This window comes from Bos javanicus, chromosome 16 (assembly GCF_032452875.1).
Source record: "Bos javanicus breed banteng chromosome 16, ARS-OSU_banteng_1.0, whole genome shotgun sequence".
Taxonomy (NCBI): domain Eukaryota; kingdom Metazoa; phylum Chordata; class Mammalia; order Artiodactyla; family Bovidae; genus Bos; species Bos javanicus.
In genome coordinates, this window is record NC_083883.1 from 46,624,002 (window position 1) to 46,648,453 (window position 24,452).

Sequence of the window (24,452 nt, forward strand, 5' to 3'; positions counted from 1 at the left end):
TCTCACTTGCATCCTGGAGCCATCGAAATAGTAATGGTTGTAAAAGCAGCTATGATGCCACGTTGGGGGACCAGAGTCTACAGCACCCCCAGGCAATCCGACTGCACGAGTTGGGTGCCGCCGGAGGCCTGAGCAAGCACTGACGTTCACACATGGAGCTTGTCACCAGTGACTCACGTCTGCCATTTCACTCTATTAAATTACATCTGAATTTCATTCTTGGCCCTTTGAGTTCTTTCAGAGGCAAAATAGAAAGTGTTTCCTTGAGGCAAACTTTTGTCTTTTGCTTTGGAAACGGCACTTTCCCCTTTGCTCCAAAGAAGATTAGGATATTAAGGACAGAATGTCAGCTGAAGATTACATGAAATGGATAATTAAACAAAAGCCCACATTATAAGCCATCCAGAAGGGAAATTAAGCCGCTTTTGCCTTCTCTCCGTCTTTGAAGGATGCTCTGTCGAAAGGGAGCAGGAATTGTTTGGCTTGATAAATACAGATAGTAACCAAACTGTAGCACCCATTGTTCTGCCTTTATATTAAAAGCAATCGCTTAGCCGAGCTGACAACACACACCACGGAGGCATAAACCCCTCTGCAGACGGAAGGATTAAGAGGCTGACAAGGTCTGGATAATAAGGCTAATTAATAATTTCCATCCTAAGGAACTGTAGCTCTGGCAGCTTCCTTCCTCCTCTGCCTCCCAGTCTGGCCTGGGCAGGCCCGTCCTCGAAGGGAAGGACAGAAGGTTTGCAGGATGGGCCAGAATAGATGGTGGTCAGTCCCAGCAGGTCAGGGAGCCAAGGGGGTCCCGGAGGAGGGGCTGCAACAGATGGCGGGTTGCAGTGTGGAGGCTGCCTCTCACTAACCACGTAGAGACCGCAGAGTGAGAGAGGGAGCTGGGTTTGCTGTCACACGGTCGCATCTGACAGACTAGTATTTCTTCATTTGAAAGGTCGTCTGGATGGGACCTTCTCAAGGGACCCCCTCCTCAATTACACCCACCCAACCAACCTCCTGGAGCAAAAACGGCTGGAAATGGAGCAAAGGCATCAGTCAGCCACCCCTGCTTGCAGCCAAAACTGACACAAGACTTGTGCAACCCTCTACCCGCCCAGGGAGGTATTTTATGCCTGTTTTACAGACAAGACCTAAGATTCAGAGGTTAATTGACGTGCCAGAGTCACGTGGCTAGTAGAAGGCAGAGCTGAATTCAGATTTCAAACCTCGGGCTTGAAAGGACCACGGGTGTGGGGGGGTCCCAGAATTTAGCCAATGAGAAGCCTGTTCAGCAGCTTCAAGGCCTCCCCCACGCTCAGGAGCATTCCCCTCCTTCCACATCCACAAGGTGTGGGCAGAGCATTCTGCTTCCCCAGAGAACCCCAGGGGCACATGCAGCTATGATTCCCAAAATGAAGATCAAGCAGCTGAGACCCAATCACTGGGACTTTCTGGGTTGCCCCCACCCCCCCAGCAATGTGACCAGGTGAAAAGACCAACCACCTAGTCACGCCAGAGGAGGGGGCCAGGATGAGGGAACCTTCTGGAAAATGCCCAGCGACTTTCCCGAGCGAGGATAATGGCTGCTTTGGGCAGGGGGACGATCATATTTCTCTGGAGGCTTTAGGTGGTAAGGCAGAGACCTTGGCATCGTAAATTGCAATCAAGCAAAGATGTCTGAGAAGGAAATAATATCGGCTCTGCTGCACAGCCTTGGCAAAGATCCTGAAATCTTAATGGAATTGAGCAATTTTTTGCATAGCACCGTAAATTCCTAGTGTCTACCTTATCTTCTCATCACGTTCTTCAAGGCACATTAAATGGAGAAAGAAGTGGAAGCTGCTAGTTAGAATGAAACCGGAACACGAAAGCGGCTCCCTGGATGATCCGTCTGAGACCACAATTCATCCCCACGCGCGCCTTCCCCGCCACAGAAGACCTTCACCACTTACTGCTTGTCTGCTCCTGTCTCCGTGGGTAAAAAACCTCTCCTGGGCTTATAAGCCCAGGCTTCGGTCTAATTATCTATCCCGTGGTCTGCAGGGTCTCTGCTCCACCTGCCTCCTGCCTCCATTCGCCTCTCCTTCAGTGCCAAACCCCTTCTGGAACTCTGTCCTAGAACCCCCAGCCCCTGCGCTTCTTTCCAGATCTTGCCCGTCTCCATAATTTGCCAACAACCATCGCTTGGTGGGCCATGGCAGCCCTGACTTACGATGGCTATTGTTACTATTACTGATAACCATCACGATAAGGATAAAGGGTCTCATTTCAGCCTGGGAAGTCTTTCAATGCCTCTGCTAGGCTGGTCCCCTCTCTCCTGCTGTCTTCTCCTGGGTCCAACCAGACATGGGGGGCACATTCTCTCCCCACGCTGCCTCCAAGTCACTTAAATAGGCACCAGGGTCTGAGACACCCGTCCTGAGGGCTCTTTCTTGGACAGCCCTGTGCCTAGCCCATGGATCTTGTTCCCCACATGTCCTTATTGCTGTACACTGTGGCCCAGACCTGCCGTGTGTCAGAAAGGGCATGGAAGAACATCCCTGCCCCGTTCTTCCATCCTTGAGTTCACCTCCTCCTCCAGGAAGCCTTCCTCGATCACCCAGCCCACTCTATGCTCCCTTCTCTGGACTCATTGCATTGACAGGCTCCCAGCACCAGCTGTTAGGGTCATAATAGAGTTCATAGGTCACATAAACTCAGGCTCAGAAATGACTTTGATGCCACAGGGCCTTTCACACATCTCCACACAGAAGATTTCAAATGTTCCAGGCCTGAGAGCTCCCTCCCCTGTCCTACTCTGTCCCTGGCGGACTGGAGAGAGCTCAGAGTCAGTTGGGGAAGGAGGGCCAAGAGTGCAGACCTACATGAGGCATCAGATCTTTCTGTCCTTCTGGACATCTGGACCGACGCTCAGAGGTTAGCAGCTCCAGAACTGTGAGCTACCTCCCTTCCCATCCTTGATCCCTGCCCCTCCCGTGTCCTTTGGCCCGGCCACTGTGGCCTGTGAGCTCCGGAGGCTGTGACCACGTGTCTTTAAGGGGCCTGGATCAAGCCCTGCTTTCCTTAGTCTTTGGGGGTGTCCCATATTCTCCTGGACCCTCTTTTCCTTAGAAAATCAGGGTGAATTCACCCAGTCCTGACTTTCCTCCCACGGCAGCTGTGAGAACCCCAAAACTAGGTCTGGAGCCTCACCAAGTGCTGAGGGCCAGCAGGTGCCCGGGCTATGGTCCCCCTCAGTCTTGTACCCTCTGTCCCAGCCCAGCCCATACATGCCATCTGCCAGGTCCACTCTTATGGCAGAGGGTGCAACACAGGGGCTATGCCTAGCCAAGCTGCCACTTCCTCCATGCAGGGTCTGCGGGATGGAGCAGAGAGGGTCCAGCCGGCCTGGGCCAGGGGCCAGGGACCCCTCAGGGACCAACTTGCTTCTGTTCCCTGAACTGCATGTGTCAAAATGCCCCGTTTGGGACAGAGTCAGCCTGCCAGCAGCGCCTCCATCTCTCTAAACTCAAGCAAAGCCTCGTTTGGCGGTGAGCCCGCAAGGCCTTGTTCAAGGGCTGCGTGTAGGGCGGGCTCTGGGTGCTTTATTTCCCAACCACTTCAATTTCACCCCAATGAAACATAAAAGCAGTTACTAAGCAAGAAGCCATGAGTACGTTTTATGAAGCTATAATATCTTCCATTAAAGAAAAAAAGATGAAAGAGAGAGAGAGAAGGAAAGAAAAGAAGGAAAAAAGGATGAAGAAAGGGAGAGAGATGGATTCCCACGTCTCAGGGGCAGCCTCCTGGTGGAGCCCAGCTCATCTCGCGTGGAGACATCCTCCCATTAGAATGAGCCTGGGGATGGGGGTGGGGCGAGTGCAAACACCTTCTTCCAGCTGCTCCACTGGTCTCGTCTGGTGACCCAGCTCACCTGCAGGGCCACCCTCAGGGCTGCAGGGCCTGGTCCAAGGAGGGGCCATGCTTCCAAACAGACTGAGGATAAAGATGGGGGGAGGGGAGAGGCACTTGGGTTGCAGAAGAGCTGATCATTTGCCAGATGGAGTTCAAGTCACTTTGAGGGGAGGAGAGGGGAAGGGACAATGCTGTCCCTTTTTTATAACCGTGACAATGCTGTCGCTGCAGAGTAAGCGGAGGGAAGGAGGAGAGGTGCCCTGGCCTGCTTGTCCTGATCCGCCCCGCTTTGGTGGGGGGTGTGGATGTACCATGAGAGATGAAGAGGTGGTGGGAGGTGGGGTCACAAAGCTTCCCAGGTGCATCAGGATGCCCTGTGGAGATCTAACCTGGAGCTGATGGGGTTGAATTGTCCGTGATCCATGGGGCGCTTGCTGTGGGCCAGGAGCTGGGCTCCCTTTTCATGTGTTCTGTGTTTCATTTATAGGGAATTCTTACAACAGCCCTGAGCAGTCCACACCATCCTCAGTCCCATTTTACTGATGAGGAAACCGGGATTCAGAGAAATGAGATAAACTGGCTGGCCTCAAGGAGCTAATGACCCCATTCCACTATATTAAGGGGTTCAAATGAACACCATCCCAAACCTCTGTCCACTCAGTGCTCTGGGCAGGCACTAAAAGGGCGACCTCTGGGCCACACACAGGTGACCAGGGGGCACATACTGCATGTCCCCCTGCTTGACACCCCCCACCTCACCTCACCCCAGCTTTGCCACTTCAGGGAAGCGATGAGATTGGAAGACCCTTCCTGAGGAGCCGGAGGCAGTGGGCTCAGAGAGAGGCCCTCACATCCACAGTCAGGTCTGTGCCGATGGACAGAGCTACGCCCTGAGGCCCCAGGGGTGTGGTGTCGGGACACAGCTCTGGCCTCACAAGGTGCCCCAGTCCCAGGCTGGGAGGGGAGGCCGGGGCCCACAGCCTGCTCCCCCTGCCCACGGGCGGTGCTTGCAGGGCTGCCCAGATGCCCTTGGGGGCCCGAAGGCCTTGTTCAGAGGAGAAGAGGCCCTAGGGGCTCTGGTGAGAGCCACATGAGGTGGGAAGGGTCCCTCTAAAGGAAGGCAGGGCTCCCTCGGGACATGCTGGGGTCCAGGCCTGTATCCCGTGCTGTGAGCAGAGGGCCTTCTCTGGGGCCCTGCCTGACCACCTGTGAAGCTTCAGAGATCTGGTTCACCTGGGAGGCCACAGGCCACTGCCCCCGCCCCTTGCCAGCAGCTGCCTTGGGAGTCCCCTCCTCCTGGCAGAAGGGATGCCCTCCTCACAGGCTCCCTGCTCTGGTTCCTTCACAGTTCTGCTATCAGGATGGGGTGGATGGAAATTGACCACGCTGAGGGGGAAAGGCCAACAGGGGGCTCACAATCCAACAAAGGGACTCAGAGCTTCAGTTCGACCCCCTAGGTCTTGCCAGGCAGGTGGGGAAGTGGTTCTCATGGGCATTTTTCAGGGACCCTGGGCTCGAGCAAGAATGGGGGCCTCCCCCATCCTGGAAGGCAGTCAGTCCTGTGGTGGGGCTTCCCTCCTTTCCAGCGGTGGGGAGGGCTCGGGGGCCAGGGCAGCCAGCAGTGAGCCCCCTCGGTGAGCTGGCTTCACCTCTATCACCACTGCACTCCTCTGTGATGACTCTGCACCCACTGTTTCTGTGGTGGCTGGGGTGGCAAAGCTCAAGGTCAGACAGGAAGCAGCAAAGTTGGGGATGAAGGCAGGTACCCCCTTCCCTGGCTGCATGACCTGGGACCAGGTGCTCAAAGCTGTCTCTGCTCACAGACTTAGAGAACTGAACTCATGGTTGCTGGGGGTGGGGGGAAGAATGGGGGAAGGGAGTTTGGGATTGACACGTCCACATTGTTATATTTAAAATGGGTAACCAACAAGAACCTACTGTATGGCACAGGGAACTCTGCTGTGTTATGTGGCAGCCTGGATGGGAGGGGAGTTTGGGGGAGAATGGGTACATGTATATGTGTGGCTGAGGTCCTTCGCTGTCCACCTGAAACTATCACAACATTGTTAATTGGCTATACCCCAGTACTCTGGCTACCTGATGTGAAGAGCTGACTCCCTGGAAAAGACCCTGATGCTGGGAAAGATTGAGAGCAGAAGGAGAAGGGGGTGACAGAGGATGAGATGGTTGGATGGCATCACTGACTCAATGAACATGAGTGTGAGATGGGGAAGGACAGGGAAGCCTGGTGTGCTTAAATCCAAGGGGTTGCAAAGAGTCAGACATGACTTAGCTACTGGATAACAACAATGCAAAATAAAAAGTTAAAAAAAGCTGTTTTTAGCGCCTCCCAATAAGAAGGATGACAATGGTACTCCAGGGAGACAGAGATGGGTGCCCTAGAGCTGGTCTCCTGGAAGACAGGAGGCTGGTGGTGGGGGTCAGGTGCACTGCCTGGTGGGAAGTTGGTCTCCAGGGGCCTGGCTGTGTGGTGCCCGATTCCCATGTTTAGCATTGTCAGGGCAAAGCTAGAACCCCGCTCCTGCTCACAACCCATATTCCTAGAACTGGGAATCCAAATACCTGCCATTCTCAGGGGTCCAGGAGCCCACGGTCCCAAGGTTCCCCCCAAACCCCAGGGTTCTTGTATTTGCCCAGCAGCACCCAGGGTCCTGCAGGCCTTGGTGTGAGCTGCCAACGTGGCCAGGGAGCAGTCCCCGCTGCCTCCGCCCCGGTGAGCTGGTCTCGACAGCCACACAGCACCGAATGAACGGCGGTGGCAGACACACAGGGACACACCCCCTGCTTCACTTGAGCACGGAAAACATTCATTAAGCGTTTTAGAGGACAAGGGCAAAAAGAAAAACACTCATTAGAAGCAGAAATAGTTTCCAAATGAGCCATACAGAATCTGCTGGCAAGTCTGGCCTGGAGTGGGGGCCTGGCCTCCTGGGGGAGCAGGCAGGGGGAGGAGAGCACAGAAGGGGGCATGTGGGACCCAGGAGGAGGACACAGGAGGAGGCAGGGAGGCCGGAGCCTAAGCACTGGAAGATTCCCAAACAGGAGAGACCACAGTGGCAGAGATGGTGGTTGACGCCCCTTGCTGTCTGGCCCAGCCAGCAGCTGGGGCCACACCTCCGTGGCCCCAGCAAGACTCAAGGCCTGGGCGCCTGCAACGATAGCCATGTTCAAGGCCGCGGGAGGCAGAGCAAGGAGGAATGGGGAAGCCTGATCCTAGCCTGGCTCCATCGCTGACCAGCTGGGTGACCCTGGGTCTCACCTTGATCTCTCTGAGCCTCAGCATCTATCTAGGAAATGCGGTGGCTGAGCTTGGGGCAGCCTATGAGGGCCTCGCCAGCTGGGACACATGGAGCCCTCAGAGGTGCTGGTGATATGAGGAGCGCAGGTGGGGCCAGCCGGGTGCAGGGGCTTCTCTAGGTCCCAGGGCAAACCCCCAAAAGGCCCTGGAGAAGTGGACTGAGCTTGGGTCCTCTGGGGGTCTCGAGATGCTGCCCATGAAGGTGACCATGTAGTGCCCACAGAGCACGGCAATGACCTTACGCGCCCTCCACTCCAGGGGAGGACTCTGGTTCCTGTGTCTGTCGACTCACATCCTCATAAAATATTTATCCGCAATGGAGAGAGAGAGGGGGGTGTCACACCCTCCCTGAAGCCAGGTCACAGGGAAACAGTGCTGCATCGAGTCCTGTCCTTCCCTCACTCCTCCTGCTCCCCGGCCCTCCGCTTCCAGCTGGGGCAGCCACCTCCGTGCAGGCTCTGACATGCTGGCCCTCCCTGGTCCTGGCAGCAGAGCGTGGTAACAGGGGGAACATGCTGGCCCCTCTTGATCTGTGCTGGGCACTTGGGGCAGATGGAGGAGGAAGATGACAGTCTGGCTGGAGAGGAAAACCAGGCCTGTGTGGGTGGGGTCCCCATAGTGCTGAGAGGCCTTGGAATTAGCCATGTCACTTTGAGGCTCTCAGAGGTGGTAGTGAGCTCGCAGAGGCTGCCTGGCAGGAGACGGCCACTCAGGCAGCACGGCAGCTGCTGGATGGGTAGGGCTGCTCCCAAAGGAAACTCTCCTTTATCCAGAAGCCCTCTTTCCCTCCTTCCTTGTCCTCCAAGCCCACTTCTTTTCATGGGGGCCCCCACCCCAGCCAGCCTGCTCACCTGGGCAGTGGGGCTTGAGGGGCATGGCTGCTCATTGCTCCCTTGGCCAGCAGCATGTCACGGGTCCTCTAAGAGACCCACTGACTTCTTTGTTGCCGTGTTGGCACCAAGCTCCTCCTTTCTCAGCTCTCATCCCGTCAGTGCCCTGACACCTTCACTCCCACCCAAGCCTTTTTCTTGGTAATTGGTGTCAGAGGCAAACTTGGGCCGATTTCCATCTGAGCCAGTGTCTCATGGCTTCTTTCCTATTTAATAGCAGAGAAATTAAACCTGGCCACGCATCATTATCCTGGTGGTGTAATTAGCATCAGAACAACTGCCCTGAGCTGGGCAACTGCCACACTCGCTCTGGGGCTTCACGCAGGTGCGGCACTGTGCCTATTGCTTTGGTTTTTGCTCCTTAACCTCCTCCCACCTGGGACAGACCGGGCACAGGAGCCCCTTACCACATCCATGTACATCCTCACTTTGTCACCTGCTCACAGAAACAAGAACGATGTTTGAGGACACAGAGGAGAAGGTGAAGAGACAATCCCCCAGGGACCAGGAGAGAAAGGCTCAGATCAGCCCTGGAGAAACCAGATCATGTGATCCTGGCCTTTGGGGAGACTCGGGTTCCCCGGAAGAAGCTGAAAGGTAGCAAAGCCCAGAGGCATGTGGGTAACCCCAGGTACATTACCAGCACACAGTGGCCAGGACCAGAGTGCCAGGGAGGGGAGGGCTGAGACAGAGGAGCAGGATCCCTCCTACTTCTTTTGTGGCCCCATGAGAAAGGCGAGGGCAGCCCAGTCTAACAGTGAGCCCACTCCAGGGGCCTGAGTGACTAGAATCCGATTTGGGAAGCAATTGGCTCAGACTTCACGGCTGCCTGGAGATGTCTGAGATCACGGAAGGAGAGGGAAGGAGATCCACCAAAATTTAAAAGCCATCAAAGCCTGAGGGAATGGAGACAGGGGTGCAAGAGAAGGGGCTGGAGGAGAGGGAGCAGCCTGGGAGAGCAGACAGCTGGGGCTGCCAGATGGACTGGCTGGTAGGAAGTTGGCTCCAGGGATGCTGCGCTAATAGGAGGTCAGTGGTCAGGCCAGACAGAGGAAAGAGGTACTCTGATGGGGCCTGAAAGTGGAAAACACCAACACGGGACCTGGGGCATTGGAGACCCAGGAATGAGATCACAAGGCTGCTTGGGATGAGAGTGATTCTCTGGCAACCATAGTGCAACCCTGGGGACAAAACACATTTCAACTCCACCAGATCTCTGCTCTCAAGGAGGAACCCCCACCCCACCCCTGAAGCTGCATAGAAGACCCTTTGCAAGATGGAGAAATGCCTTGGGTCCATTCTTAGTTACAAGACCTGGAAAGGATCACCCCACATTGAAGGTCCCTTTCACAAGGACAGAGGGCTGAGCAATTAGAGAGGCAGGTGTTACTATGCCAACCTCCAAGGGGGACAGACCCCGGGAAGCTGACCCTGGTCAAGGTGTCGAGGAAGTTGTGTCTGCAAATTAGCACCTCCTTCCTTGGACAGCCTCAGGTGCTACCCATTAATGAACGTATTGAACCACAGACAGTTATTTCTGGGGACTAAAGAGAACAGAAGTGTTTGAAGGCAAGGGGCTTGATTTGTGGAAGTAAGGCAGATCTCATGGGCAGAGGCTGGGTCTAGGTGTGGACGCTGAGGCTGCTCTGTGCCTAGAAGACATCTTCCAGGCTGCCTTCCCTGGAACTAGCTGCCCTTCTGCACTCCATGGCGTGTGCAACTCTCTTGTCTCAGAACATGTGCCATGAGCAGTGGGGGGCTTGCTTTCCCATCTGCTGGACCCCTTCCAAGTGCATCCTCCAGGTCGAGGAGATCCCCAAACCGCTGGGACCCAGACTAACTTGAACCAAAGTGGATACAGAAAGTAAGACCTATGGAGGGAAAGGCCAGAGGCAGCAATTCCTGGGCAGAGGCAGTAGCAAGAAGTTGCAGTGATGCAGACAAGGCCCCCCAAGGAATGGGTTCTACAGAGAGCAGCTGAAAATCACAGGACAGGGTTTGGAAAGGACCCAGGTTCAGGCTGACTGGGTGGATCCCTCAGACCCTCCCACTCACACAGCAACACCTTCTACTAGGCAAGATCATCAACACAATCAACTGGCCAGAGGCTGGGTGGCCTCAGGGCTGTGCATCAGCACCATGGACAGAGGATCCAGGAGCCAGGCTTCGATTGGAGCTTCCGGATGGCTCCTCCACTCCCCTCTCCACATTGCTCCACAGCAGACATCACAGATCGATTACAGAGCCCCTTCCCCGAGAGCCAGGGGCTCCTGCTCTGCCAACAACTGTCCCAATCAATCCGACAGCCAAAGGTGTGACTCTGGAAGCCAATTTTACACATGTGCCGACGACAATGAACCCACGTGAGAAAACAAACATGTGATTTTCAGCCAAAAGGCTTTTCTCAGTCAGGGGCACAGTGCCCAGCCTTCCCTGTCCTCATTTGAAGGAAACTGAGGTACCCTGGAAGCACCTGGCGGGACTTTATCCTCACGAGGCAGGCAAGGACTCTCCCTGCCAGTTTCTCCTTTTCCTGGTACCTGACATTGCACTGGGCCAATTGCACAGCTGGCCTCAGTGCCACATGTCAACATCCCAAAGGAAAGCTGACCAGGGCGCCTGGGCCCGAGGCCGCCGCACACAGGAGCCCCGCCCGACTCAGCCCCCTCCGCAGACCCTTCCCCAGTACCAGAGATGGAAGAAGAATCCAGTCCCAGCCACCTACCTGAAGGAGCCAGTAGCACCTCCGGTGGAAGGTGGGGATGATGGAGGAATGGACATAGCAGCCGTACAAGCACTAGGGAGAGAGGAAAAACGAGAATTCAGTTGGAAAGAGGGAAAGGAGGAACAGAGAACAGAGAAGGAGCAAGAAAGGGACACGCACACTGCCACCACCCCAGGGAGACCGAGGGGTGGGTGCCTCCACGTCTGGCTCTACGACCAAGGCTAAGGTCTGGGGTACACCTAAGAAGCATAGTTGGGACACCCCAGTGGGCAAACAAGGATGGACAGCTGGGGTGCTCACCCTTATGGGGCCATGGGGACACGTGAGAACCCAGACAAGGCAGGGGCCAGGAGAATGCGCATAGGTGTACATTATGCCCATCACTTTAGGGCAGTTACCCTGGGAGTTACCCTGGTGCTCATGCAGAGAGTCTGGGTTAAGACCCTTTGGTGTTCGGGGAGGGACTGAACAGACACACATTCCAGACCTTTCCTGGCCAAGGAGAGTCCTCCCTGGAGGCCCTGGCTGGGAGGAACTTGAAGGCTGGGGGGCTGGGGAGAGGCAGCATTCCCTCAGACTAACCCCTAGAGCCTGAGACCTCTTGCGTACAGCCCCCACTTTCTGGTTTTTATTTAGTTTTCTATTCATACTTGTGCTTGTTACAAGTATCAACCTGCATCTTTTGCAGATGGATCTGGTTTGAGAAAACAGTTTGAGCCAGGATGGAGAAGGTGGGTGAGGATTCAAGTTCAGGGACAGCAAAGAGAGGGGACATGAGGAGGGACAGCTCTCATGGGGCTTGTCTCTCAGACCCAGGTGAGCTGACCGGGACTGAAGGAGGGACACAAGTCAGGGCAGCACATTATGTCCTGGGTGCTGTGGGGGCCTGCCTGTCAGTAGGGGTGAGAAAAAAGGAGCTAATGAGAACAGTCAGATCCCTCCTGAAATTGAACTCTCAGAGTCTGAGCGGGAGGAAATTGTTCTTCTCTTTTGGAGCCTCCAATTCCAAATTAGAATGAACTTCTTCTATTTTCTTTGGAGTTCCCCTAGCTTCCCATAGCACAGGTTCCAGAAGGGGCAGAAAGAGAAGGCAGGCCACAGAGCCTCAGAGGACGGAGGACAGGAAGGTGTTCCCCTCCCCTCTCACCGAAGTCCCCCAACACCCACACCAACTCTGCAGAGAGTGATGGCCAGCAGCTCTGCGTTTACAGCTTTCATCAGTTATTTTTCACACCCTCAAAAAGACCAAGTGCAATTTGGTTCAACTACGAGTCCATTTGAGCCCTGCCTGTCTGATTAGCAGAGCTGAAAGAGAAATCATTTTGGACTACGGGACTCTGGCTGCAAGAAAATCAGATTTTCAATATGTTAGAACTTTTACAGATTGCTGTCAGCTGGGACTTAAGCCCTGTACAAACCAAACAAACAAAGCGGAAATTAATTTAAACGATTCCCTTGCAATTCTTGCCCACAAAATGTGTATTTATTATTAAGAAGGCAATATTCTTTTCTGACTTTTCTGGTTTTCAATAAACTGTGTTTCTTTCTTAAAAAAAAAAAAAAAACCGAACAAAACTATTTTTTTGATAGCTCATTCCTTCCTGCCAAAGGAGCCTCATGTCTGGACAGTTCCTATGAGCGTTTGGTTGCTGTGGAGGAGCAAGCCACCTGCAGCTTACACCAGCCCCTTCATTTGGATGCTGCGTGTCCTTGTGGGCAGTTTCATTGCTTTCAGTCAGGCCATGAGCCGGATGGAGGGAGACATAAACTGTTGGGAGAAGTCTCTCCCTCTCTTTGAAATGAAAGCCTCTTTTTGCACTGTTCATCCTCTCGAGAGTTTGCAACGACTGCCCCTCTTCACCTGTCTCTTTCTCTTTCCACCGCTTTTCTTTGAACTTGAAAAGAACATGGCCATTTGCAGCACCATCTGCCCCTCCATTAACTGCATTCTGTCTGGGTTGGTCTGCAGCATCCTTGCACCAAGTGCTAGGTAACTACCGAGAGTTTACCAAACACCTACTGTGTTTCCCTCTAAGGAGACCACGGCCCCTCTCCCCAGATATCCCAGCACCCTCCTCTTGGGCACTCTCCCCTATCCTGAACCATCCAGAACCATCCAATAAACAGAGTGATGTTAAAAAGAAAAATTGCCGTTTCTACATCAAGGCTCATGCATTTTAATCAGAAGAACCCTTGGGGCCTCACTCAGAACCTAGCTAGTCTATTTTTAGATGTTACTCCAACCACCCTGGTGATCTGATATCTCTGGTCTCCACAGATGAGATGCACGATCTTAGAAAGGTGGGAGAGAGGCACCCTGGACAAGAGCAGCTGCGTCAAATGGCATCGAGGGAGGAAGCTCCCCAGGGAGGCCCAAGGACTCAAGAAGCCTGAAGGCATCAGACAGTCCTGCCGGACAGTGTTTCCCTGCCTAGCACACCAGTCAGTCCATAGCTGACTTATCTATCTGTACCTCCTGGAAGGGAGCTCCTGGCAGGCAGGACCTTTCAATGAAGGTGGCCCAAAATTCCCCCAAACAGTACCCTCAGAGCACTGGTCTCAACAGCCTGGTGCAGGGCAAGACCCAGAGACAATACATGTTTAATTTCTGCTTGTGAGGACTTCCCTGGCAGTCCAGTGGTTAAGACTCTGAGTTCACAATGCAGGGGGGCCCGGGTTCGACCCCTGGTCAGAGAACTAGATTCTGCATGCCACACCTGCAAGACCTCACGTGTTGCAACTAAGACTTGGTGCACCCAAATAAATACTATTTAAAAAGGGAGGGGGGCTAAGCTTCAGTTTCAAGGAAAACTGACAAGTGTTGGATAGCTGTCTGGAGGGAGGCTTCCAGTGCCTGGTCTTAGTGAACTAGGGCCAGTAGGGATGGATTTCAGAGCAAGGCATCCTGCTCATGGGGGGAGACCTGCCGTCTGCCTTCTGGGAGGGCTCTCCTCCAGCCCGGCTGCAAAGTGGGCACCTTCCTCTCTCTGTCTCCTGGGAAGCTGTGAGGGCTGATTTCACATTTCTACTGGAGATTCTGAGGAGTTCGTAAGACCCCCAAGAGAAGACACACAGAAAGCGGAAGGTTGCCGAGCTCTGGATCTGGGCTGGCAGTAGGAATCTCCATGTCCTCAGCATAGGAATGGTGTGGAATGCCCAGGAGTGGGGTCCATCCACTCAGGCTGGTTTCAGCAGCACAGAGCTGTGCCTGCTGGCTCAGGTAGGTGGAGCAGACAAGACTTGAATTCACAGATTCTCTGACCAGTGGGTATGTGCCATGCCAGGCCACCTCACTGCGTGCCTATATACCTCACAACTCCAAACAACCCACGGCCCCATCCTGGTCCAGGCTCCCTGGCCAGTTCTCATGGTCACCATCATCTTCACGCTGCAGCCTTCCTGCCCGTTTTCAGTCCGCATGACAGAGTTATCCTCGAGCCAATCATGGATTAATTGCACACAGCATATCAAATCCATTCCTTTAACCACTAATCAAAAAAGCCATCGCGTTTTTCTGTAGTCATCTGTGTAGTACCAGCTTCTGGTGCTTTTTGATCAGGCTCTGGGCGTCCCCTGGGGGTGGTCCCTGGGTTGAGGTTTGCATCTGGGGGCTGTGACATGATGGAGGCGGGGAGTTCCATCTGGGGCTGGCGGGTGCTGCTGAGTGTGCGTGTCTATGTGTGTGTGTATGTGTGAGCGCAAGGGATGGGTGCACCCGCGTGTGGGGTGTTTGCAGGAAAGGACACACTGGGCCCCTTGTTTATGTGCATCACATAAAACAAGGAAAGAACAAGAGAAAACAACTAGCTATTTATAGGAAATGCAGGCGAACATCGCCCTTTAGATGAAAGTAACGCTCAAATTAGTTATAGTCGAAAAATTAAGGTATGACAGCTTCCCTTTCAAATGACAGTTGAGCAAGGAAGAGTTTTTTTCTTAAATATTCAAAATTGCTTGTGTGACACTATAGGCTGTTTTTTCTTTTTTTTTCTTAAATAAAGAAGAAAGATACAATTACAGGGGAAACCAATAGCAGACAAGAACTCCCTTCACTTTGAAATATATGTTTTGGAAAGTGATGTTTCTGAAGGCAATGTCATCCTCAAATCTCCTCAAAGGGATTTTTTTCCCTAACAGATTCAGCTGCCAGGGGTCCCCCAGGTGCCAGACGGTCCATCAGGGCTCGATAATCCAGTGGCCCCAGTGGACCAAGAAGGGAATGTCTCAGGTGGTGAGATGTTTATTGGTGGGCATGGAGACTGGAGGATGGGCCCCCTTCCCGTCCAGCTGTCAAAGGCTGCTTCTCCGTCTCTGTCTCCAACTGTTTCTCTCCAACAGGAGCTCAGCCCCTCCCACCCCCCATGGTTTCTGCCACTCTTGGCTTCTGCTCTAGAAAACGGTTGACTCGCTGTTAGCAAGCCGACCCAGTGCTTCCCACTTCCACATGTTCACTTGTACAATCCCACACCCCAGGGTGGGCTCCATCCTCTCCTGTGCAAACTCCACCCTCCTGAGTCGATCTCAGATCCTCCCTCCTCCACAGAGACTCTCCTGATGCAGTCAGTGGCAGGAATCCCTGGAAATGACCCCTCTGGAGGCAGGGGGCAGCATGGGATGTGGGCTGTGCCTCAGGGTATTAGACACCCCCTCTGCCATCCAATGTTCCCATCAGCAGCTCCCCTATCACAGGGATTGGCAGACTTTCTGCAAAGGGCCAGAAGTAGATATCCTCAGCCTTGTGAGTCAGGTGGTCTCCGCTATTGCTGCTCAGCTATATTCTGGAGGGGGCAAAAGCAGTTTAGACGACAGGTAATGAATGTGTCCCCAAACTTTATTTATGGACACTGGAATTTGAATTTTGCATAATTTTCACCTGTCATGAATATCATTCTTCTTTGGATTTTTTCCTAACCATTAAAAAAAAATGTAAAGAGCACTCTTTAACATCAGAGTAATCCAACTCTATGCCCCAACCACTGACGCCAAAAAAGCTAAAGTTGACCAATTCTATGAAGACCTACGAGACCTTCTAGAATTAACCCCAAAAAAGATGTCCTCTTCATTATAGGGGATTGGGATGCAAAAGTAGGAAGTCAAGAGATACCTGGAATAATGGGCAAATTTGGCCTTAGAGTACAAAATGAAGCAGTGCAAAGGCTAACAGAATTTTGTCAAGAGAACGCCTTGGTCATAGCAAACACCCTTTCCAACAACCCAAGAGATGACTCTACACATGGGCATCACCAGATGATCAATACTGAAATCAAATTGATTGTTTTTTTGCAGCTGAAGACGGAGCTCTATACAGTCAGCAAAAACAAGACCTGGAGCTGACTGTGCCTCAGATCATCAGCTTAGTATTGCAAAATTCAGGCTTATATTGAAGAAAGTAGGGAAAACTACTAGGCCATTCAGGTATGACCTAAATAAAATCCCTATGATTATACAGTGGAGATGATGAGCAGATTCAAGGGATTAGACCTGGTAGAGTGCCCAAATATCTATGGATGCAATCTATCTATTGTACAGGAGGCAGTGACCAAAACCATACCAAAGAAAAAGAAATGCAAGAAGGCAAAGTGGTTGTTTGGGGAGGTTCTACAAATAGCTGAGGAAAGAAGATACGTGAAAGACAAGGGAGAAAGGAAAAGATAAACTCAACTGAATGCAGAGTTCCAGAGAATAGTAAGGAGAGATAAGAAGCCTGCTTAAATGAACAATGCAAAGAAATAGAGGAAAACAATAGAACTGAAAAGATATGAGATGTCTTCAAGAAAACTAGAGATATCAAAACTAGAGATATCCCATTCATGCAAAGATGGGCATGATAAATGACAGAAACAGTAAGGACCTAACAGAAGCAGAAGAGATTAAGAAGAGATGGCAAGAATACACAGAAGAAACACACACAAAAAAGGTCTTAATGACCCAGATAACCATGATGGAAACCTAAAAAAGGTCAATTTTCATTTCAATCCCAAAGAAAGGCAATGTCAAAGAACGTTCCAACTACTGTACAATTGCACTCATTTCACATGCTAGCAAGCTTATGCTCAAAATCCTCCAAGATAGGCTTCAGCAGTATGGGAACTGAGAACTTCCAGATCTACAAGCTGGATTTCAAAGAGGCAGAGGAACCAGAGATCGACTTGCAAACACTTATTGGATCATGGAGACAACAGGAAAATACCAGAAAAACCTCTACTTCTGCTTCATTGACTATGCTAAAGCCTTTGACTGTGTGGATCACAACAAACTGTGGAAAATTCTTAAAGAGATGGGAGTACAGATCACTTTACTTGTCTCCTGAGAAACCTGTATATGGGTCAAGAAGCAAGAATTAGAATTGGACATGGAACAATGGACTGGTTCAAAACTGGGAAAGGAGTACAACAAGGCTGTATATTGTCACCTCTGTTATTTAATTTATGCAGAGTACATCATGCAAAATGCCAGGCTGGATGAATTACAAGCTGGAATCAAGACTGCCAGGAGAAACATCAACAATCTCAGATATGCAGACGATACTACTCTACTGGCTGAAAGTGAAGAGGAACTCTTGATGAGGGTGAGAGAGTGAAGAAGCTGGCTTGAAACTCAACATTCAAAAAACTAAGATCATGGTATCCAGTCCTATCAATTCATGGCAAGTAGAATGGAAAAAGTGCACCAGTGACAGATTTTCTTTTCTTGTGCTCCAAAATGACTGCAGCCATGAAATTAAAAGACATTTGCTCCTCGGAAGGAAAGCTATGACAAACCTAGGCCGTGTGTTAGAAAGAAGAGACATCATTTTACCAACGAGGATCCAAATAGTCAAAGCTATGACTTTTCTAGTAGTCACATATGGATGTGAGTTGGACCATAAAGAAGGCTGAGCACTGAAGAATTGATGCTTTCAAACTATGGCACAGGAGAAGACTCTTGAGAGTCCCTTGGACTGCAAGAATATCAAACCAGTCCATCCTAAAGGAAATCAGTCCTGAATATTCATTGGAAGGACTGTTGCTGAAGCTGAAGCTCCAATACTTGGGCCACCTGAACTGAAGAACTGACTCATTGGAAAAGACCCTGATGCTGGAAAAGATTGAAGGCAGGAGGAGAAGGGGACGACAGAGGATGAGATGGTTGGATGGCATCACCAACTCAATGGACATGAGTTTGAGCAGGCTCTGGGTGTTGGTGATGGACAGGGAAGCCTGGAGTGCTGCAGTCCCTGCAGTCGCAGAGTCGGACATGACTTAGCAACTGAACAACAACAACTGAGTATATCACACTCCCCAGCATCGTCCTCAGGAAGCTCAGAGGACCTGATTGTTTTTCAAACTGGACTCAGTTGTAGAAGTGTGTTTTGGGGGCCAGAGTGAGACATGCATCACCTAAGTGTGAGATCAACAGACACTCAGGCACCGTGCTTGGCATGGAGGATGTCCTGGCATGTAACAGGTGTTCAGTGAGAACAAGGCTTCCTCTCCTGGTCAAGCGTCTTCATTTTATGAACTAAGCAGAATTCAATGAAATAAAGTAAGGGCAGCTGAAAGCAGCCAGAGCAGGACTGGAGAGGTGAAGCTGCTTTTCATCCCCATGGCCTTGATCACCTACAAAATTTCTTCTCTGGGCAAGACCTTTGCATTCTGCTCTTTGGGGGCCCCTCCCACAGGAGGCAGGGAACCCCCAAAGCCAAAGCCTGCTGTCGACCTCTTCCTCTGGGGAAACTCGAGCCCAGAATCTTATTCTGTGGACCATGGGAATGCACATCCCCAGCATCGAGAGACAGGTCTTTCTAGAGGAGGGCATCACAGTTAGGCGAATTTGTTCAAATTCAAATTACGTAGAATGAAATAAACTAGAAACTAGAAATTCCAGTTCCTTGGCACTAGGCTCATTTCAAGTGCTCACAGGAGTCAGTGGCTCCCCATTGTCACAGAAAGTTGTACTGGACCCTGAGGTTCCAGAGAACATGAGCAGGGGCCCAGTTCAGAGATGCTCAGTGGGGCCCCCTGGAACCGGGGATCCCTGGACCCAAGATTTGGAGAAGCTATGGCCTGGGGGAAGAAGTGGAGGCTGGGGTGTTGGGGGCAGCTCCACTTTGGGGGGCTGGAATGTTGGATGGTTGGTGCTCACAGTGAGTGAACCCCTGAGTCCCTGTGTTCAACGCAGAAAAGCTCACTCCCCAGTTTCTCCCCCTGCCTCCCGTCTCCCCACCAAAGCCTCCTTTAACATAGAGATAATACCTACTGTGTCCCCAGACTAGGGTGTTTACAGCTAATCTCCATCTCTAATCGTCTTTATGGGGCTTCCCAGGTGGCTCAGCTGTAAAGAATCCACCTGCCAATGCATGAGATGCATGTTTGAAAACCCTGGTTAGGAAGATCCCCTGGAGAAGGGAATGGCTACCCACTTCAGTATTCTTGCCTGGGAAATTCCATGGACAGATGAGGCTGGTGGGCTACAGCCCATGAGGTCACAGAAGAGTCAGACACGACTAAGCGACTAAAGGACAACAATCCTCCCTATGAGGGTCCCCCTGCCACCTCCTCTGCAAACAGTTCTGCACTAGGCCAGGCCACCAGCAGGGGTGGGAGAGAGAGCTGGGTTAGGCTCGTGGCCCACGTGCCTCCTCAGTGGCGTGGTCTCAGGTCTCAGGTCCCCCAGTGGCTTTGCCTGTCTCTCCCTGGGGAGACGAATATCTCCACAAGGGAATGAGAGTACAGATTTTAAGTGCCTGATTTCTCTCACACTTGAATCTGACGCACACATGACAAAGATGAAGAGATTTAAGAGGCATCATGGTAAAGGGGCTTCCCAGGTGACTCAGTAGGTAAAGAATCTACCTGCCAATTCAGGAGATGCAGAAGACATGGGTTTGATCCCTGGAAGGGGAAGATCCCCTGGAGGAGGGCATGGCAACCCACTCCGGTATTCTTGCCAGGAGAATCCCATGGAGAGAGGAGCCTGTCAGGCTACAGTCTGTGGGGTCTCAAAGAGTCAGACACGAGTGAAGTGACTGAGCATGCACACATGATGTAAAGGTGGCAGAAGAAAAAGAGATAATAGAAGGGAAGGGAAAATCCACCGAGATGAAGATTTCATCCTGCTCTGAAGCAATGACAGGGCACAGCCATTCATCCAGAATATTCCAGGCAGGGCAGATGAATTTTCCAGTTCCAGTGTCTGATATGGTAATGGCCACACTCGAAAGTCGCCTGGGTTGGGCTGGGCCTTGGCTCCCATGTAATAGGAGGGCGTGTAAACCACACTCCATATTGTCTACTCTGTGCCTGGCCTGCACCCTTGCCTCCAGGACCTTCAGTCTTGTGGTTGAGAGAGAGGATTTGGTTTGTATTAATCTAAGATTAGACTAAATGATTGAATTCGCAGGCTGCCTGCAAAAGCACAGGGCCTCAGAACTTGTTAAATAGCGAATTGCTTTAAAATTAGTTTGAGCTAAATGGATTGCAGTCTGATTCGGCCTCCGGGGTTGGGTGACAGGAGAGACCTGGAATATTAGATCATCATTGACTGGGCCTCCAGCCTCTCCTAAGATGATCTCTGACGGCACCTCCCAGAACCCAAACCCCTGTGTGCAGATGTGCAAATAGGGTCTCAGGGATGTCAACACCTTGTCCAGGGTCACAGGCTGTGTCCTTGGAGCTGGGGGGATTGAGGGGCAGACAGAAACTGATGTGGGGACAACAAACTGCCAACCCGCCCAGATGGGCAGCGTGCAGGGGAGAATAGGGTAGTGCCTGGCAGGCCCAGCACATGTGTGACCTCACCCCATTGTCCTGCAGGAAGTGCCTGTGGGCCCCTAGTCCCTGGAGACAGGAGAGATACCCCCCCACCCTCCCCCAGGCACCTGAACTGGCGGAGCTCAGAGGAAGGGCACGTAGGATCGGGGGGTGGCACCTTGGGCGAGAAGAAAGCACCACGGAGACCCTCCAGGTGGGGGCTCTGTTGCGGGGAGGACAGGTGGGCTGTAGCCTGGGGGGAAGGACGGAGGCAGTGCCTCCCACCCCGACTTCAGGCTTCACGGCCCCTGGGTCTGGGTGGGGAATGGTGAGAAACACAGGCAGTGGGTCTTGGAGAAAGGTGCTCAGTTTTCACTCTGGAAAGTTCTAGGTCATCTTCACAGCACAGGCCCTTTCAGTAGCTATAAATGAACCTGAAGAGGAAGTGAGGGGCAGGGATAAGGGATGAGGGGATGCTGTGTGTTCCGGGAAGTCCCCTCACCGCTGGCCTTTTCCAGGGACTGGAGAGGAGACAGTCCTGACCTGGGGCCACTGCACAGCATCAAACCCACCTGCCTCCGCTCACCTGGGCCACCTTCCCACGGGGGAGGCTGAGCATTTGCGGGAGGAACCCATCTAAATTGAGCCACTGCAGCCTAACCACGACATGAATGAGGAGGGTGATAAAAATTAAATGAATTTTTAGATAAAAAGGCATAAAAATCATGTTTAAAGATATAAATAAAATCCCTTGGAGCCTCAGCTTTATTGTTTTTGGGGGTTTCCAGGATTAATAAATTAGCGGGCATAAAATGGAATAATGGCTAAAAATTGATAATAAGGTAAATTTGGATTTAGGGAAGGACTTGATCTGAGTCATGAATCTCCAGCTGGAGACCAGGGCAGGTGGGAGGGGGCCGTGGGCTTAACCCTCTGTGGTCTCTACCAGCGTCTGTTCCCATACGTGACCCCAAGGGTAGAGCCTCTGCTGGGGTCTGTCCAGGTATTTGGCCACTCTAACCTGCCCCCTTTCCCATCTCCTGGGGACTCTGAGCTGGGTCTGTGATCTCCTCTCCTTCTCCCTGTCCCCAGCATTTGTCAAACTGCTCTGGGAAATCACGTCACCCAGGCATTCTGTGTCTCAGAAGTCCCTTCTGGCACCTGGTTCCCAGGACCCCCACGAGGGTGTTCATTCACCTCTTTTCCCACTGGGTGCGCCGGGCAGCACCCCACACTCTGCCAGCAGCAGTAGGAACGCCTGTCTGTCTCTTTCTCCCTCTCCTCCTCTCTCTCTCTCCCTCTCTCTCTCCATACTCTGATCTGGTTACCTTCCCACTTTGAAGTTCCTGTTCTTTTAGCCTGTTTCACTGTGTCTGGGCTGTTTTTATCCCAAATACTTCCTAAGAGTACTGGGCATAAATAATAAATAAATAAAGTGAAATTTCCTCTCTCTCATCAAAGTGCATTGCTGAGACCTGTTTCTTGGAGCCCAGCCACGTGGCTGGAACGGATCCGGAACGTGGTTTGCACTGATCGCGGCCTCCTTCCCCAGCTCTGTCCCTCCATCCCCTCCCCGCTGCTTTCCACCAGTGGTTTCAGAGCCCCCGCATTGCCCACGGGCCCCCACCTGCACCGAGTGGAGACTCTGATGAGGAAAATGAACGCCTACGAGGAATTCTCGGTCTGGCTGGTGTTCCCCTTGCCCACCGATCTGTTTAGGCGGACACATCATAACTGGATCTTGCCGGTTTTAGACTATGTGGTGACTAATTAGAGGGGAGGGTCACTGAGCCTCTGTAGGGGGCTGGGGGCTGCATCCATGGTGCTGGAAGTTTTCCGTGTGCATTCCTGGATAGCTGTCCTTGCCCTTCTCTTCTTGCGTGCTTTGGTCCCCTGTTTTCAGAAGGGAGGACACCGGGAGCCCACCCCATAGCCCCCAGAAGACATTCAGATGTTAAGAGCTGTCCAAAACTCGAACGGCCCTCTGACGACTGCCCTGCTCAGCACACGCAGGGCTGGCACTTTGGCTGTAATTACCGCTTCGCTCTGGAGCCCGCTAGAACTCAGCTCCCAGCGCCGCCCCATCCAGGCACCCGTGACACCATCCGGGTACCCAGGGCTCCCTTGAACACACGCAGCCGCTCGCAGCCAGGGAGTCCAGGCAAGGAATTCTTGTGTAAAGCGGCCGATGGGGTTTTGTTTATTACGAAGCTGGAGGAAAATGCCAGGACTCTGTCTGGCTATGTTAATGCAAGGCTGGGCTCCCTGCCAAGACATTAAGTGGAATCGAATTCCTGAAACCAGCTTTAATCAGCAGATTTTTAAGGTTAGAATTACTCTCTCCTCTCAAAGCCTTGCCAAGGTTAATTCGGGCCTGAGAATGCAGAATTAATGGGCTGGACAGAGGGAATTGGCCCTTTCCCATTTTTTTCTCAAGTTCACAAAACATTCCTACAAAAGAGAGAGGGCAGTGGGGCAGTGCTCAGCTGTTCGAGGAGCTCCCAGCATCAGGAGATGGATCAGGGGCAGTGTCAGAAACGCTCACAAATCAGAATCACACCAAAGGCTGAATCTGGCCAAAGAGAGACCCCAGGATGGGCAGGGAGTTGGGCCCATAGGAAGCTGAGGGACCCACCGAGCAAGGCGAGCTCAACCACACCCTGGACCCTGGAAACAAGTGTGCTGAGGACATCTATGGACCTAACAGAAGCAGAAGACATTAAGAAAAGGTGGCAACAATACACAGAAGAACTGTACAAAAAAGATCTTCATGACCCAGATAACCATGATGGTGTGATCACTCACCTAGAGCCAGATATCCTGGAATGCGAAGTCAAGTGGGCCTTAGGAAGCATCACTACAAACAAAGCGAGTGAGGTGATGGAATTCCAGCTAGGCTATTTCAAATCCTGAAAGATGATGCTGTGAAAGTGCTGCACTCAATATGCCAGCAAATTTGGAAAACTCAGCAGTGGCCACATAACTGGAAAAGGTCAGTTTTCATTCCAATGCCAAAGAAAGGCAATGCCAAAGAATGCTCAAACTACCTCACAATTGCACTCATCTCACATGCTAGCAAAGTGATGCTCAAAATTCTCCAAGTGAGGCTTCAATAGTACATGAACTGAGAACTTCCATATGTTCCAGCTGGATTTAGAAAAGGCAGAGGAACCAGAGATCAAATTGCCAACATCTGTTGGATCATCGAAAAAGCAAGAGAGTTCCAGAAAAACATCTACTTCTGTTTCATTGACTACACTAAAGCCTTTGACTGTGTGGATCACAACAAACTGGAAAACTCTTGAAGAGATGGGAATATCAGACCATCTTACCTGCCTCCTGAGATATCTGTATGCAGGTCAAGGAGCAACATTTAGAACCAGACATGGAACAATGGACTGGTTCCAAATTGGGAAAGGAGTACGTCAAGGCTGTATATTGTCACCCTGCTTATTTAACTTATATGCAGAGTACATCGTGAGAAATGCTGGGCTAGATGAAGCATAAGCTGGAATCAAGATTGCCGGGAGAAATACCAATAACCTCAGATATGCAGGTGACACCACCCTTATGGCAGAAAGTGAAGAGGAACTAAAGAGCCTCTTGATAAAAGTGAAAGAGGAGCGTGAAAAAGCTGACTTAAAACTCAACATTCAAAAAACTAAGATCTTGGCATCCGATCCCATCACTTCATGGCAAATAGATGGGGAAGCAATGGAAACAGTGAGAGACTTTATTTTCTTGGGCTCCAAAATCACTGCAGATGGTGACTGCAGCCATGAAATTAAAAGACACTTGCTCCTTGGAAGAAAAGCTATGATGAACCTAGACAGCATATTAAAGAGCAGAGACATTAGTTTGCCGACAAACGTCCATCTAGTCAAAGCTATGGTTTT

The 24,452-nt window shown here is 51.7% G+C and overlaps 1 protein-coding gene and 1 long non-coding RNA gene across 5 annotated transcripts in view; one reads left to right on the top strand and one right to left on the bottom strand.

The window, feature by feature from the left end:
* Positions 1-24,452, bottom strand: part of CAMTA1 (calmodulin binding transcription activator 1) — a 992,196-nt gene that overhangs the window by 268,380 nt on the left and 699,364 nt on the right. For 3 of the 4 annotated variants that reach the window (XM_061382858.1, XM_061382860.1, XM_061382857.1), the window contains one exon: positions 10,826-10,897. The exons of the other annotated variant lie outside the window; for it this stretch is intronic. In XM_061382858.1, coding sequence (XP_061238842.1) covers positions 10,826-10,897 — 72 coding nt within the window. The remainder of the gene's footprint in view (positions 1-10,825; positions 10,898-24,452) is intronic. 4 annotated transcript variants of the gene reach the window in all.
* On the top strand, positions 2,704-4,484 carry LOC133227849 (uncharacterized). Its single transcript, XR_009729975.1, has 2 exons — positions 2,704-2,913; positions 3,350-4,484. It is a non-coding gene; the product is annotated as an uncharacterized LOC133227849 (long non-coding RNA).